Here is a 16,094-nt window from a genome sequence, read left to right on the forward strand (position 1 = left end):
ATTTCATATGTCTGTTACTGCCAAGAGGTGACGCGTGTTATGCACAACGCTGGCTTCATCCAGGCTTGCTACGTGGTGATGGCAGAGGTTTTCCTGACCTGGTGTGTGGGCTATTTTAGGCTGGCCATGGCACGCAGCCGCCTTCATAGCAACACTATAACCAGGAAGGTTCATCTATCCCACATTGAAAGAACGTGTTGTTGGATTTTAGGCAGCTGACCCCTATTGTTGTGGAAGCAGCCACAACCACTTCTGGATAAACCGCTTCTTAACCGCCTAATCCTATTTGCGAAACATCTGTTGGCTGTAACAAATATTTGAAATGACCGAATACATTGGCCTATCTTAACTGTGCTTTTGCATGGATGATGATGATAGTATGACCATGATATGTACAAAGTTTGTTTTGCACGTGATGCTGTGTTATATATTGATTTTCGGATCTTCACACATCGTTTTTTTTCTCGTGCTATTTTTGTTCATATAAATGCAAAGTTACACAATCCCAACACCGCCCCCCCCCCCCCGACACCCACCCACTGGACCCTAAGATTAAATATGACTCTATACATGCCCCCCTGAACTGTAACAGTGTGCACATAATCACCTAATGGGTGTGATTATGACACCACTCCGTTCTTACACACCTTGCCAACCTTAAAAGTATTCCAGGGCGCAGCCGTGTGACTTTCGGTTCGGACCCAGTGCTACAGTGATTTCTGTACTCACCGAGCTATCTTGCCAGCTTAATCCCTTTGAATCAAGGAGGTATCTTAACACTTTCACCACTATTTCCAAGAAAAAACACATCAGGATATCAACATTGCAACATTACCGCCCCCCCACCCCCATGAGGTGATGCTGCAAATGGACAGACATGGGTTTAACCACTGCCTGGGATTTTGCTAGACTAGGCATCGCCATCTTTTCCCCCCACTCCAGCTCCCATGACACTTAAGCAGTGGTAACATAGTCAGCCCTCCCCTCACATCTCCAAAGCAGTCTGAGGACCCTGTTAGCCATGCCCTCCTTGTCCAAGTTCTTCCGGGGCATGTCGGCTCGTGTATATGATGCTGCAAGTTGAAACCAGTTTAAAAATAAAAAAAATCTTTCATTTTTTGTGTTTTATTAGGAGAAGCAGTGGAGGACAGACGGACTAACCCAGCCGTAGACACCGGAGGGACATTCCTTTCCTACAGGTATGTCGGCTAACCCTCTCGCTGCACGTGTTACTCTCCAGCCCCAATGTCCCCATATGTGGGTTAGAGGGAGTGAGGGACTCCAGTGACGTGTACAGGAGGGCCTGGCCTTTTCATCTGCTACTGGGAAAGGGTGAGCGGGTGCCCTAAAGCGCTTCCGCCCCAGGAAGTGAGCATAAGGTCCTTTCATGAATTAGAGGCAAACGCTGGCCCACGTGACTGGCTGTGGGACTCCCACACATTCGAGCCTAGAATGTCCTAAGGCACTAGAGCCAAAGGCGACCTTGCTAATGCTGGCCGCAGAAAAAAACGGTTACAGCTCCGGAAATCCGAGTTAGGCCACTGTGATTCCCTTCCGCTACTGAAGTTCAGGATCGCCGCCCAAAGGGTCTGCAACTAATGTGTCCTGAAAGATGTTTTAGTTTAAATGGGCTCTGAATGTTCTATGGATTGCTGTAAACCTTGTGACATGTGGACATTGATTTATGCTGGTCAGCTTTCTTGGTACCTTTAGGCTGATTTCACGCTATGTATAAAGCACACAAAAGAAATCTAGACATGATGTCGAATTTCAAAAAGGAGAACGTCTCCTTGCCTTAAGGCACTGCAGGCAGAAGTTTGGATGATATGATATATGATTAGGGTGACCAGATTTTCAAAATAAAAACCCAGGACAGGACAGGCCACCGACATAGAAGTAGGACTACAATTTTGCGGGTCTCTGACACAAAAGTAGGACTACATATCGTAGCACTGATAAAGACAAAAGAGGGACTACAAACATAGCACTGACATTGAAGTTTGGGGGCAGCCACAGCAGATCAAATGCTGGATTAATGTACACATACCTGTGAAACCACTATGTGGCACGGTTTTCTGTTTTTAGAGTGAATTCTTGGGGATCCACCTGTACAGGTAGAGCACTGCAGTGGACTGGGGTTATTGTCAACCCAACAATATTTCGCTGTGAGATTAAAGCAAGCATTTTCACAATTGTACACACTTTATGAAGACTGCTGGACCCCTTGCTTCATAGAATGGCACAAAAGTAATGCACCCCACATGCGTATGACAAACTTCATTGTGGAATTATTTCCCCCGAAAAGGTTTTTGGTGATGAAAAGAACTATGCTTTTATTGCAAAGAATGAAAACAGTGAAGATTGAAAACAGTGAAGATAAAAAGCAAGAGAATTGCTGTACACGTTTTATTACTATTCTGAGTACTTTGCTGATGAATGAATTCTTTGTAGCACCATTTTGTCTTTCTGTAGCCTGCTATGGAACTCGGAGCAGCTCAGGCTGAAATTAACCCTAGTAACTAATATGGATTTCAAAGTCTCAATGTCCATTCGGTTTCGTTCATCGGTCCATGTATTGTTCCTAATTGAAAATATTCTTTCCACTGGCGCATTTGTGCCGGGCAAGCACAAGACAAACTGGACCATTTTTATTGTTATGTTCTGCTGTGAAAAATAGGTGAAAACCTCCACCCACCGTTCATCTGCAGACTTTTTTTGCTCGTTCCACTGGACCAGCCTGCAAGCTGTGTAATTACGCACACAGCGCAGCTCATCAAAAAGCTGTGTGTCATCGAGTTTGAGCCTTCCTGATGTAGACTGCACAAATTGTAGGGAGCCCTCTACATCTCCCCAAACAGGGACACTGTTTAGGAGGACCCAGGAAAAAACGTTCAGTTCTGTGAAGTGAGCGCACCATTCTTCTAGGTACTTTACACAGCAGTCATAAAAAGAGTACACATATTCGTTGAATTGGGTTTCATTTAGTTGCCTTTGTTCACGGAGGTCATTTAGGAGGCCTTTTACTTTGTTACTCAGAAAACATGTATCACGCCGCCCTATCATTTTCTCCTTCAGCCTCATCGATCTTTGGCCAACATCAATAGCATTTGAGTTTTGCTTTTCAAGAACCTTAATCGTATCATTAAACAGGACTAGCTGGTTCTGCAGGAAACAGAGCCACGCCCCACCAATAGGGTTCTGCAAAAACTTGGCAATGGCTGTAGGGTTTTTTTCCTGTGAGAAAAAGTATGACTTCAGGGCTGGGTACAGTTGGAGCACCCTGTCAAGAGCTGGCAATAGGGACAGCCAGCATGTGTTACTGGTGCCAAGAAGGCTCTGGTAGTCTATCTCCACAAATTCACAAAATTCCTTTAATTGTTCTGTTCTAACAGTATAGATGTGGAAGTATTTATACACTTTCAATATGAAGGATTCTATATCCAAGGGGAGCCCATCAGCAGCAGTTTGCACTGCATTATGCACAATGTGTGCTGCACACCCCACACCAATTAGTTTATTTTCAGGGATTGCCTCCTTCAACTTACAAAAAACATTGTTTTTCCCTGCTCTTGCTTTCCCACCAAAGTTTGTGTTTGTGTTATCCGCACAAAAGGCAATTACCTTTTCCTTTAGATTGTTTTTCTCCAGGGCTTGAAGCAGTTCCCCAAATAATATTAATGAGGTTTCCCCAGGGACCGAGGTGAACTCCAAAATCTTAACTTTCACCCCCTCAAGGTCCTGGAAATATCGGAGTACAATTGGGATGAGCTTCACCTCTTTTCTGTTCGATGCATCAACCGAAACTGATAGACAGGTAACATTACTCAAATCACGCTGGAGAACCTCCATAGCTAAAGGCGCCAGCACTTTGGATGTTAATGCTTCTGCTTTTGTACGGGCACAGGTACATTTCTCATCATACAATTTCCTTATCAATGAGGATGTGCAGTCCATTGATCTAAAGCTGTGGTTGTGCTTTGCAAGGTGATAGGCAAAAGTGCCCTCAGCAGCAGCCCTACTGAGGTCTGTGTCCCCAGGAACAGCCTTCCCAAAAAACTGTGATATTGCTGCTGCTGGCTGCAGATAACCAAAATGTGTGCTTTTTGGTTTGCATGTGCTCCTTAATATCTCTTTTTCCACCATGGGCAATAGAAAAAGAGCATCTGCAGTGCTTGCAATACACTTCACTGTCCCTCCTCGCAACCTTGCTCAGGAAAGGGAATGACGTTTGCGTCTCTTCAGTGGCGGTACATCTCCTCTTGGGCATCTTTGGTAGCTACCTAGCTAGTGTTTCTAGATAAAGCTTGAAGAAAAAAGTAATGTCAGTCAACGTGATATGGTGAACTACATCTCGCGCAACAACAACAAAAATATTTTGATGACTGAACTACGGTTGTAGTAGTATACCTGGAAAGTCAATAAATCCTCAAATGTGTTTGTGACTTATACAGGTGCAACAAAGGGCACAGCATTGGCATTTGCCAAAAAAACAAAATGAGAGTAGAGTGGTGCCTGAATTGCAGGAGGGAACTGGGCAAGCATTTACAGGCAAGCATAAAGCCTACACATGCTCTCTTCATATAAACAAAAAATGTTGAGGACAGAAGGCAGGAGGTTTGTTCTGTCCCAGAGACAGGAGCGGCTGAGTTTAGAAATAAAAGCCACGCCACCATTGAAAACTTGTCCTTGCTGGCTGCACAATGCCCCCTGTCCCCATATAAGAACTCAGGTTGTAGTTGCCTCCTAACACCAGTAAAATGTTACATGTCAAGGAAAGCTTGCCTTGTGGGTTGCACAAATGCTCCCCATGTAAGAACATTAATCATGTTGCCTTTGACACCAGTAAACAAATGTTGTATGCCCCCCTCTGAGAACACACATGTTGGCTTTACTCTTAATGCGAGCACAAACTTCCATGCCATAGTACAACCCAGCCAGCCCCATTGTAGTGCCCTCCACGTAATAACACTCAGCACGTTGGCTTGCATAACAATTACATCACAGGAAAACACAAGACATATTGTTGGCACCACTGGAGCATTCTAATATACACAACCCATCAAACAGCACAACATGGAAACTGTAACTAAGTTGTGTGCAAGTAACAGCGCTGCAATGGCCAAGGCCTGTCTGTGCGCTGTACAAATGTAAAAATAAATCATACAAATAAATAAGTAGGGTTGGCAAGTATTCTTAAAGAACATGTACAGAGGAACTGCTCCGCTACCAGATGGATGCAAAATGAGTAACCTGCAAATCACATTTCATTTCCTTACCTGTTGGATATTCCAGGACGATGTGGGTGTGTTGCAGCAGGGATGAGGGTCATAAACAAGCTGGATGCAAGAGGATCGACTGATGTGAAGCTGGTGGCGTGAAGGGATGTGCTGCAGGCTGGAGCAGGAAGCAGGTCCACGAGAATAATGCTCTTCGAACGCTCAGGCGATGGAATCCAGACAGCAGTCATGAAGGAAAAGAAAACGAATGCTGCTAGAAACTCAAAGTCAAACTCACGGAAGAAGATAGAAGAATGATGCTGCGACAGCCACGGAAGAAAAAGAATGAAGCGTTTGTGGTCGAGGCTTTTATGTATTGCCAGGGGTCCCATAACTTCCCCCAAACACGTCGCAAGTCGCGCTTCCTGCAACGTCACAAGCTGACGTTGCAGGAAGTCTCGAGGTCCTGGAGCGCCTCTATAGGCTGTGTGGCTGTGTTTCCGGCTTGGGCGGGGCTTGGGCGCAGAGAAAGTGAAAGTATGAGCCTGCGCACTGCAGCGCAGGCTCATACTGCAGCATCGGAGCGGTGTCGTCCGAAAATCGGGACACCAGACACCCGCGCAGCAAAACCCCGGACGGGGTTTGGAAAAAAAAAAAAACCCGGGTCCCCGGGACAGGGGGTGATTTCCCCGGACCTGTCCCAGGAAAACCTGGACGTCTGGTCACCCTATATATGATATAATATGGCATTTGTAACACGCCTATACACAAGTGTTTCAAGGCGCGACGATGCAGGGGGGGGGGAACAAGGGGAGACAGACAACGATCCTACTAGTCCAGGTGTCATTCAGATTGCCAAGTGCAAGGGTAGAGGGGATGGGAAAAGTGCATGGGGGGAAAGGGAGAGGGGAAAGTGCAGTACAGGGTTATTAGCATACAGCATACAGGATACATAACAAGGGCCAGCTGGTGGCAAGTGCAGACAAGTGCTGGGAAGGGGGGGCTGTAGGGATACAGACCCAGTCCCGCTGTGCAGAGGTTGCCGGGGAGGCAGTGCAGGGGAGAGTGGCTGGGCCAAGGATAAAAGAACGGTTGCAGGGCCAAGGACCGAGAACAGTTGCAGATTCAGTGCAGTTTCAGTAGTATTAGCAGGGGAGAGGGGGAGAGAAAGCGGAGGCAAAGAGGAAGGTTTTGAGGTTCTTCCGGAACCGGAGATGGTTCTCTTCAAGTTTCAGGGAGGCAGAAAGGCTGTTCCAGAGGAAGGCCCCTGCAGCGGAGAGAGATCTGCCCCCAACTCGTTGTTTGGAGAAGCGGCTGACCCTGAGGGAGTTAGAGGCGGATGAGCGAAGAGCTCGAGAAGGAAGATATTTAGGAAGAGAGAGTTGAAGATATTTTGGCCTAAGGCCCCAGATGGCCTTGTAGACAATGCAGAGGGTTTTGAACTTGATCCTCGCAGTCACTGGGAGCCAGTGTAGTGATTTCAGTCCTGGGGAGATACGGTCCCTGGGCTTGAGGCCAAGGACAAGTCTCGCAGTCCTGTTCTGGATGAGTTGCAAAGGGCGGAGAGTAGAGGCGGGCAGATTTAGATAGAGGCTGTTATAGTAGTCCAGCTTCGAGAGAACCAGGGCTCTAGAGACAGTGAGCTTCTGGGGGAAGGAGAGGAAAGGAAGGATACCTCTGAGGAGGTGTAGCTGGTAGTGTGACTTCTTAGAGACGTCGGATATGTGAGGAGAGAAGGAGTGTGTGGAGTCGAAGATGACCCCGAGGTTTTTTGCCTTGCAGGTAGGAGCAGGAAGAGGGCCCAGAGAGGCCGGCCAGAGAGCTGCAGGGAAGGAGGCTCTAACAATGCTATTGTTCGTTCTGTTGATTTGATCAATGACTTTCCTTTTGCATCAGCCCGGCGCCATGCTCCCTGAGGGCTTTGCACTTTTTTTTTACACCTCTAGTGAAACTACTGTGGTGTTTCCTATGATGGCAAGAAGCAGAATGATTATCTGGAAGGGGTTCAACCTTTTTGTAATTGTTTCTTTGTAAAGCGCTTATACACAAGTGCTTCAAAGCAGGAAGGGAACAAGGGAATACAGTAGTCATTCTAAGGCCTTGAAGTTTCCAAATGATCTAACAAAAAATAAGTAGAGTACTAGGCCTGGGACGTTTCTACTAGTGCAAGGGTGCTGACAGGAAGTGAGGGGGAGAGGGACAAGTGTGCCCAGTCCAGAAGGTGCCTGGGTCAAGTGCAGAGAGGTTTCCACTCTCATGGAACATATTACGAGTGCAGTAGTGCGAGCAGAGTGCAGAGGCCCTGAGATAAGTGCACGACCGGTGGGGAGCCTGGGACCTGTGGGGCTCTGGAGGTGCCACAGGCGACCAGTCAGCGAAACTGAGCAGGTTGGGCAGTAGGAAGGAAGCTGGAGAGAAGAGAAAGGAGGTTAGCGAGGAAGAGAGAAAGAGGAGGAGAAGAGGGAAAGTCTTGTAACTTAAGGAGGTCCGGCTCAAGACGGAGAGAGGCAGGAAGGCTGTTCCAGAGGGAGGCACCTGCAGAGGATAAAGATCTAACCCAAAATCTCTGTTTGGAGAAGTGGCTCACCCGCAGAGAGTTGGAGGAAGCCGAGCAAAGAGCTCTAGAAGGAGAGTATTTAGGAGGAGAGCATTGTAGATAGTGTGTGCTCCGGCCCCAGAAAGCCTTGTGGACTATGCAGATGGACTTGAACTTGATCCTTGCAGCCACAGAGTGCCAGTGGAGGGATTTCAGCGCTGAGAAAGATGCAGTCCCTGTGCTTGAGGCCAAGGATAAATCTTGCGGTTCTGTTCTGGATAAGTTGAAGTGGTCGGAGAGTAGAAGTAGGAAGATTGAGAGACTGTTGCAGTATTCCAGTCTGGATGGAACCAGGGCTCTGTAGACGGCCTCTCGGGGAAAGTGAGAAAGGCGTGAAAAAATGTCTGAGGTGCATCTGGTAGTGGGACTTTTTGGAGATGTCAGAAATGTGAGAGAAGGAGAGAGTGGAGTCGAAGATGACCCCCAGAGGTTTTGCCTCACTGGTGGGTGAGGGTGCAGGACCAAGGGAGGCCGTTCGGGGTGAAAGTGGGAAAGCGGGTGCAGGGGTACCAATGAGGACGATATCTGTCTTACTGGCAGAGATCCTTGGCAGCACACCAGGACTGAATTGCGGACAGACATTCAGGAGTGAGTGAGTGAGTGAGGAGGGGGAAGAGGCCGAGGGTAGCCTGAAGGAGAGCTGTGTCATCTGCATAACACTGAAAGTTGGAGGTGAAGACAGAGATATTGTGAGCCAGGGGGACCTTGTAGACATTGAAAAACCAGGGGGATAGATTTGACAAGTAGAGGGCGTGATATCCGAGAGAAAGGACCCAAGTTCCACCTGGGAAAGACAGAGAGAAAGGACGCTAGCCACGCAAGGCCTGATCTGTGATGCCCAGGGTATCACAGAGACAAGAGATCAGGATGTTGTGGTTTACCCTATCGAAAGCAGAGGAGAGGTCAAGAAGAATGAGGACAGAGGGAGAGTTAGAGTCAAGGTTTGAGAGCAGGTCTTCATGGGTGTTCAGAAGAGAAGTTTCCGTGCCTCTGGATTTTCTAAAGCCAGACTGATGGTCATGAAGACAACCAACAGATTCAGAGTGGAGGTTAAGCTGCGACAGATCGGGCGATAGATTGCTGGAATAGAAGGGTCGGCAGAAGGTCTTTTGAGAAGAGGGTGCACAAGAGAATGCTTGAGGGAAGTGGGGAACCTCCAATTGCAATGACAGGTTGCAGAGGACTGCCAAGGCTGGAGCTAGAGCGTCAATGCTGTCCTTCATGGTTTTGGAGGGGCAAGGGCCACCTGTTTGGAAGAGGCTTTCATAGACCAAACTTCTCTAGAAACCTCTTGAGGTGTGACAGGGAAGAGGGAGGAGAAAAGAGTGGGAGTGGTGGGGAGGACAGAATGTTCACTTGTGTATTTAACCAACCTTCCCTTGGTTATATACACAAATCATTAGCAGAGTGCTGAAGGGTGGCAGTCTTTATCTGCCCACCCCGCTTAAAACCAGCAGGGCTTTGGAAATGTGCTTCTTTAGTAATTCTGGACATGGAAATGTGGTGGGGAATTGTAGTGTTCAATGCCCTAAAAGTGTGCTGAAAGTTCAGGATGTGGATACAAGTGGTTCATCCACAAAATTGCTGTCATCAATGAAGGACTAGTCTTATTTAAGAAACACTTATGTTCGTGGAAACCAGAGAAATGTTTTAAAAAACAGCAAAATAAAGTGAAAATAAAGGTTCAAAGAGAAAAGGAAAAACATCAAAGATTGATTGTCAATCTGCCATCCCCTGAAAAGAAACCGGTGATTGTGATCCGAGGAACATGAAGGCCAAGCTCCTGTTGATAGAAAGAATGCGAGCTCCATGAGTTACTGAATGGGGATCCATCGTGCATCTGTGTTCAATCCTAGTCTCATACGCAGGGTAGAAAAGAAATACTCCCCATCAATAGAGATTCATTTGAAGTCCAGTAAGATTTTGGACTAGGAAGATCTTTTGTACGAGAATGTATCTGATGATCCATTTAGCACATCTCAAATGCTTCATCTTTTGTATGAACTCCCTAATTTTTTAGTCTGAGTCCAGTGGCCTTGATTCCAAGGATTTTTGTAACCCTATTTGTAAATGTAAAGTTCTAGCGCACTTTAAATGCCTTGTAATATCACACATTGCGATTGTTTAGAGGTCTTCCTGAGAAAGGTAAGAGGATGACATTACAATTCATTGTAATTTTGCGAGATCTGGAGAAAGAAAGTAACTGTAGTATCGCCAGTTAAGGAGAAACCTGCTACGAGTAATGACTAGTTCCGGCTCTGGCTCCATTTTGCAGCCAAATTGCCTTCGTCCTTGGCACAAATACACAGAATGGGCTAATGATTCGCTCTTGGAATATAAAAGAATTTCCCCATTTCATCGTAGATGGCTTTCTAGGGATACCTTGAAGATTCACAATATAATGTTATTGTAAGAAACATGTTTAAAAGAAGGTGCAGTTTATCATCTGAAAACAAACCAGACACAAACTGTGAGAAAGGAAGACCGGGGAGGAGGGGGTAATTTGGTTGGGTCAAGGAGGGACACCTTATTGAGACATTACTGGGAGGTGTGAGATCTTGTCACTTCTCCCCAGAGGGGAGCCAATCCCTGCGAGTCTGGGGAGGTGAGTCCACTATCCAATAGTCCCGCTACAGGTGGAGAAAAGTGGGACCTCACAGGGAGAGACTTTCCTCATGGGGATAAGGATTCCCGTTCCATGAAGCAACTCCCTATTGCCTTTGCAACCATAAAAGTCCTAAACTCTGCAGAGAGTGCAACTGAAAGTACTGCTGTTTGTTACTGTCTCCCTCCCTTCCTTCCTTGAGACCACTAAGACGAAGAACAACAAGCACGATGGATGGCACACCTTTTTATAAGAGCACTGGCAAGAGGTGGCCACGAGGAGGCATGAAGTGTACATCATGCAAACAACTAAAAGACTATGACACCGCGCTGGGGTGGGCCCAGCTAGGAGAGAGAGATACTGAGAAAGGACTGAGGGAAGAAGAGAGATAAGCTGAAAAGTAGCCAGCAAAGCCTGGGAAGTTTGAGCCGGGGATGAATCCCGTGAGCCAGCACAGAGTCGACTCACTCAAGTGCCATGGAAGTCAAGTTGGTAGAGTGACCTCTGGGAGGTGGATCACTCAGTACAACGACGACGCCAAGCCCCCCCATCCCCAGAGCCACTCGGTCGAACCAGAAGGAAGTGACAAGTGACCATAAAACCACACAATAAGAAGTGGACACGTGTTCCCAACATAAACAAGTTAACGGGAACTGCGGGGGAAACCAGGTGGGGTACGGGGATAGCAGAGAGGGACGTTGCATCTGAATTAATCTCCCTTGTCACAGTAATTACTAAAAAGACAGAGTGAAAGTTGCTTTGGGAGTAATCTCCCTTGTCACATTAGTGATACCCAGAGAACCAAGAGTCAACAGACTGTTGGGAGTGATCACCCCCGTCACAGTAGTGATATCCAAAGGTCTAAAAAAAAAAAAAGAGAGTGCATTGGGAGGAATCTCCCTCGTCACAGTGATAAACCAAGTAAGATTAAAGAGGTTCCTAGACAACAATAGCTATCTGGAGATAATCTTCATAACATCAAAATATAGGGATGAAGTACTAAAACTGTAAAGTAAACTTTCAGAAGCCCATGGGAAGTTGTGAAGAGGCTTTTGAGGACGAGTGTCAAAGAATATCCCAAGGCAGCCCTCAAGGCTGTGCAAGGTGGGTCAGGAGAAGGGTGTCATTCTCCTGACCATACTCTTTGTTGAATCAGAAACTAGAGCCTGACATTGATGAGAAGACTGAGCCAGTTCACCAGGAGAAGGGAGCCATTCTCCTGGTACCATTTTCATTCAGATGCTTTACTCTTTTGTAGACTAGTGGTAGGGTTAGAGTAGGTATTTGGACCGAGGGCAGACATATTTCATTTGGACAAGCATCCAGACGACGAGCAGCTGAGTTATATCTGTTTAGGCAGTTGTAAGGGTATGGAAGGAGGAGACTGACACACGGGTGGCTTGATTGTTATCAAAGACTTTTATTAAATAAATGAGAGTTGGCGAAATAACTTTCTGTCCCTAATATCAAGAGGGGTTGCCCTGCCTCGACAAAATATTCTAAGGAATCTGTCAGGATAGTCCAAAGAAATAAGTCCACCGTTGTGTCAAAAATCCTGTTTCCAACCCTCACGCTAAGAACTCAAACTAATGTGAAAAGGGTATCTTCTTTAGTCTCAAAGTTCCTCTGCAGCTTACAAAACAACGTTCCAAAATTGTGCAACAAATAAACTTCAAAAGAAAGGACAACCTTACTCCCCAGGTTGTCTCACCCTCTGCATGTTGAGTGAGGGTCTTCCTTCTTTGTGTTCCAAAGGTATCCACGAAACAACAGCAGCAACAAGAAGGGCTCTGCTTCCCTTCCCCTAGTTTCTTCCCAGTACATCTCCACCCCAGTACATTTCCACAGACAACTTCTCTTGTTTCCCCCAAATACTGTGACTATAAAGATTCCTGTCGTCTTCTTGGTTTCACAGTCAACCTGGTACACCATACTGCCAGGTACTGCAGCTATAAAGTATGCTTTGGCTCTCTATTCAGATGCGAGTCCCAGGCTTTTGCCTTTTCTGTGTTTTTAATTGTGGGTTTCTCATTTTACTACTACTTTCTTGTTCACAGTCACCCTGTTATACTATCCTGCCAGGTACTCTGTCATTGAAGATTGCTTTGGTTCTCTCTTCATATGGTTGCAAATCCTAGACTCGCCTTTTCTGTAATTTGAATTGTTGTTGTTCTCGCTTTACTGCTACTACTTTGTTGGTCATAGCCAGTCTGGTACACTATCCTGCCAGGTACTGTGACTATGAAGATTGCTTTTGAAGGCCTTGAGTAGGTTTATGTGTGCAGGTCACAGACCCGCCTTTGTGATTATACCTTCTTTTAGCCGTCCCACCAACTGTCCCAGTCTCCTCAACCTGTCTGGAGAGCTACGGTAGTCTATGGTTGTTTGTGGGTGCTTTGGGCCTTCTCGGCTGTTCTCTGCGACTTCCAGGGGACTGCAGGGGATCAGGGCTGACTCAGGCCCATAAACTGCAGCACATCTCGGCTTCTCCACGCCCTCTAGGATTCTCGTCTGGCTTGGGGCTCAGGCTTCTGCTCCACTCAGCTGTTTGTCTGCGACGGATGCATTGGGAAATTCCTCTACCAGTGGGTAAGCATCCCACTCCTGGAACTGTCGGCGTCCCGTCTCTACTGCTGCCAGGAATCGACTCCCGCTTACACCTGGGAAGGCTTCTCTCATCAAGTCCTTCTTCCCTTTTTATGTTCCTTTACGCTTGACACAAAATGACTAGTGTGTTTGTAGTGGTTTGGTGGATTGTTCCACATTACTCTGCACTTCTTCCTTGTCCCAGTGCTATATACATCCCTGTACTCCATGTTCTACCTCACCTCATCTCAGCTTTTCTTGGGAAAGTGACGTTGTCTATTCTGCAGACATACATGAAAGTTTGTGGGGTTGTGTCCTGTACAGGGTAACAGGGTGAGGGAGGTTGGGGGTGTAAGGGAATTATACTGTGTTTGTTCCAAGGTGTCTTCCCTCTTCCCATAGGGGGTTTTCCCTCCCCATGAGATCCACCTGCTGAGTACCACCCCCAGTGAGACTATCGGGTAGCACCCGCACCTTCCTGGCCTCATGGGAAAGGGTCTTTCCCCATGAAAGCAACAACAACATTGTGGGATTAGTCACAGCAGGGATAACCCTTTTAGAGAGAGGGACTGGTTGGACCTTTTCTTTATTTTCAAAATAAAACTTGTTGAAACATGCCACCTCTTTGTCGACTCACTATTCCGCCACACCACAGAGGCCCTGTAACATATTCTGCGTTAGTTACACATATAACTATCAGAGGGGCGTGGGGCTGGCTACAAGATAGAACTGTTGATAAACCATCTTTAGGATCCACCCTGTGGTGCTGCTACCTTTGTATAATACAATTACTTCTGCACCACTTGAGTGTCTGGAATGTTTATTACTAATTGGGTTGTATTTGTACTCTACCTATCCACCTCAATTCTGGGTAGATATTGAGGTGATATGCCCCAAGGTGGCAGGCCGACCCTATAGGTAATGGCCCGCCACCCAAGTTAAGGGCCAGAGTGCAGCGAGCGTCTCTTAACTCGGGTACCGGTACCATTGCCAAAATGGTTGGCACACCACTGAGGGGCGTATTGCAATTAGCACCTGTTTCGTTTTCTACACGGGTGCTAATGGTGTCTTTTCTTTTTTAAATTCATTTAAAAAAAGGAATCTTACCCATACAGTGCGGCCTGGCGCCGTGCTGAAAGTCAGTTTTCATTTTGATGATGGTGATATCATCAACATGGAAACAGTACTTCGAGGACACCAGCACTGCGTGTTGCCAGGCTGCACTATAAGCGTACGTTTTTTTTTTAAATAAAAAAGACACCATTAGCGACCCTGTAGGAAACTACACGGGTGCTGAGGTGAGGGGGAAGGGGGCGCTGGCTAACCATGGTGATGGGAAGCATCCTGATTGGTCAGCACCCCCAGGGTTATAATGAATAATATATAATGGGAGAAAGAATAGTTTGTATGGATTCACTAACATCGAAGCGATTTTATGAGAGAGCTCAAAATTGGGTCCAGCGGTTTGGGCAATTGAGCTTTTACCTTAAGACACAAGTTGATGGCCCAGTTGAATTCACCTGGTTTTCTAATAACAGAAGATCTAAAACAGGTAACTTATGCTAACAATTTCTTGCACAGGATGGAAAACGTATCGATTTTGAGAAATTCTTGAAATGACCATACTAGACGTTGGCCAAGAATTAAATTGGAGGGCCTGAAAGGAGGCCTGGTCCAATTTGGAGATATTATGAAAATAGGGAGAGTAATAGTGTGAGTTTTTTCTCCGAAGAATATTATTGTCTTCAATAGAAGAATTTTGAAGGGGAATTTCAGTAATCGACCCACACCATGGATTGAAAGCCCTTGGTTAATTAATAGCTGGATGAAAAAATACTTATAGATTGTACAAGAAACCGAAACAATGCTCCATAAAGATCCTGAGGCAATGACCCCATGATTATTAGAGATGTAACGAATTAAGATCTGCGATCAGAGCATTGAACCAGTTTTTAGAGGTTGCCTCTTGCACATATTGTGAGGCTTGGAGGAAAATTAGACGGTCTCTCTAAATATGAATATAGAACTGGCTAATTATTATGAGCACTGTGAATTGGCAAACTGTGCCAGCATCCAAGTACACGAAGAAGTTCTGGGCCGTGGTTAATGAGGCCGAACAAGAATCACTAACAACACAAATCCTAGGGATGTAGGTATTTAGGAAACGTACCTTGGTAAGATAGGACATGATTTGGAGCAATATTAATCAAAATGGTTAAACAGTTTAGTAAATAAATTATCTAAGTGTTGATAGGCCATTGGTTGGGGGACTGACTTTCTGATTTGGTTTTAAACAATCAACTTGAAATTTGGGCAGGGGTCTTGCATCATTTATTTAGTTTCATCATTGGAAACGACAACATCCTTGAATTTAGAGCCTAAAATATTCTTGTTCCAATATTTAAAGAGGGAAATCGGTGTGAGCCAGAAAATTGCCTGCCCATTGCCTTACTGGATGCCATCAGTAACTATTTTGCTACAACATGCCTAAGAGAACTCCTAGAATGAGCCGATCAGGAAAACAAATTGCTTCCCCTCCGCAAATGGGATTTCACAATGTTTTCTCTACCAATCATAATATTATAGTTCTTAAATATCTTATCAAATAGGATGACATACAAGACCAGCCCACCCCCCCATTATACATTACTTTTATAGATTTTAAATCTTCATTTGTCATTTAGGCCAAGATTTACTCTGGGACAAGCTACAGTGATCGGGATTTTAAGGGTATAACATAAACAAGCCAGTGTTGGAGTGCTGTTCGATCTAGTAGGTATCTATTCAGAGCATGTTACACGAGGAAGCCATGAACTGGGGATGCATGCTCGCACCACACCTAGTCAATCTCTACATGACTGATTTAAATGGTAAATTGAAGAAAGTTCATGCCTTTCCACTTAGACTTGGTGGAAACTTAATTCTGCGGTTCGGTTGGACGAATTACCTGCTATGATTGGACAATATACCCATTTGATTACACAGAAGTATTAAAGCAAAAAGAAAACATTAGAAATTCATATAGGAAAAGCTAAGGTGACAGTGAACTGTTCTAAAATGAAACAAAAAGATAATTCTACGTGAAAGCTGG

The 16,094-nt window shown here is 45.8% G+C and overlaps 1 protein-coding gene across 7 annotated transcripts in view; it reads left to right on the forward strand.

Moving 5' to 3' along the window:
• Positions 1–16,094, forward strand: part of TBC1D5 (TBC1 domain family member 5) — a 2,783,701-nt gene that overhangs the window by 1,435,735 nt on the left and 1,331,872 nt on the right. For all 7 annotated transcript variants that reach the window (XM_069648897.1, XM_069648892.1, XM_069648893.1 and 4 more), the window contains one exon: positions 1,133–1,199. In XM_069648897.1, coding sequence (XP_069504998.1) covers positions 1,133–1,199 — 67 coding nt within the window. The remainder of the gene's footprint in view (positions 1–1,132; positions 1,200–16,094) is intronic.

The sequence above is a fragment of the Ambystoma mexicanum genome, chromosome 2q (genome assembly GCF_040938575.1).
Source record: "Ambystoma mexicanum isolate Mex_15411 chromosome 2q, UKY_AmexF1_1, whole genome shotgun sequence".
Lineage (NCBI taxonomy): Eukaryota > Metazoa > Chordata > Amphibia > Caudata > Ambystomatidae > Ambystoma > Ambystoma mexicanum.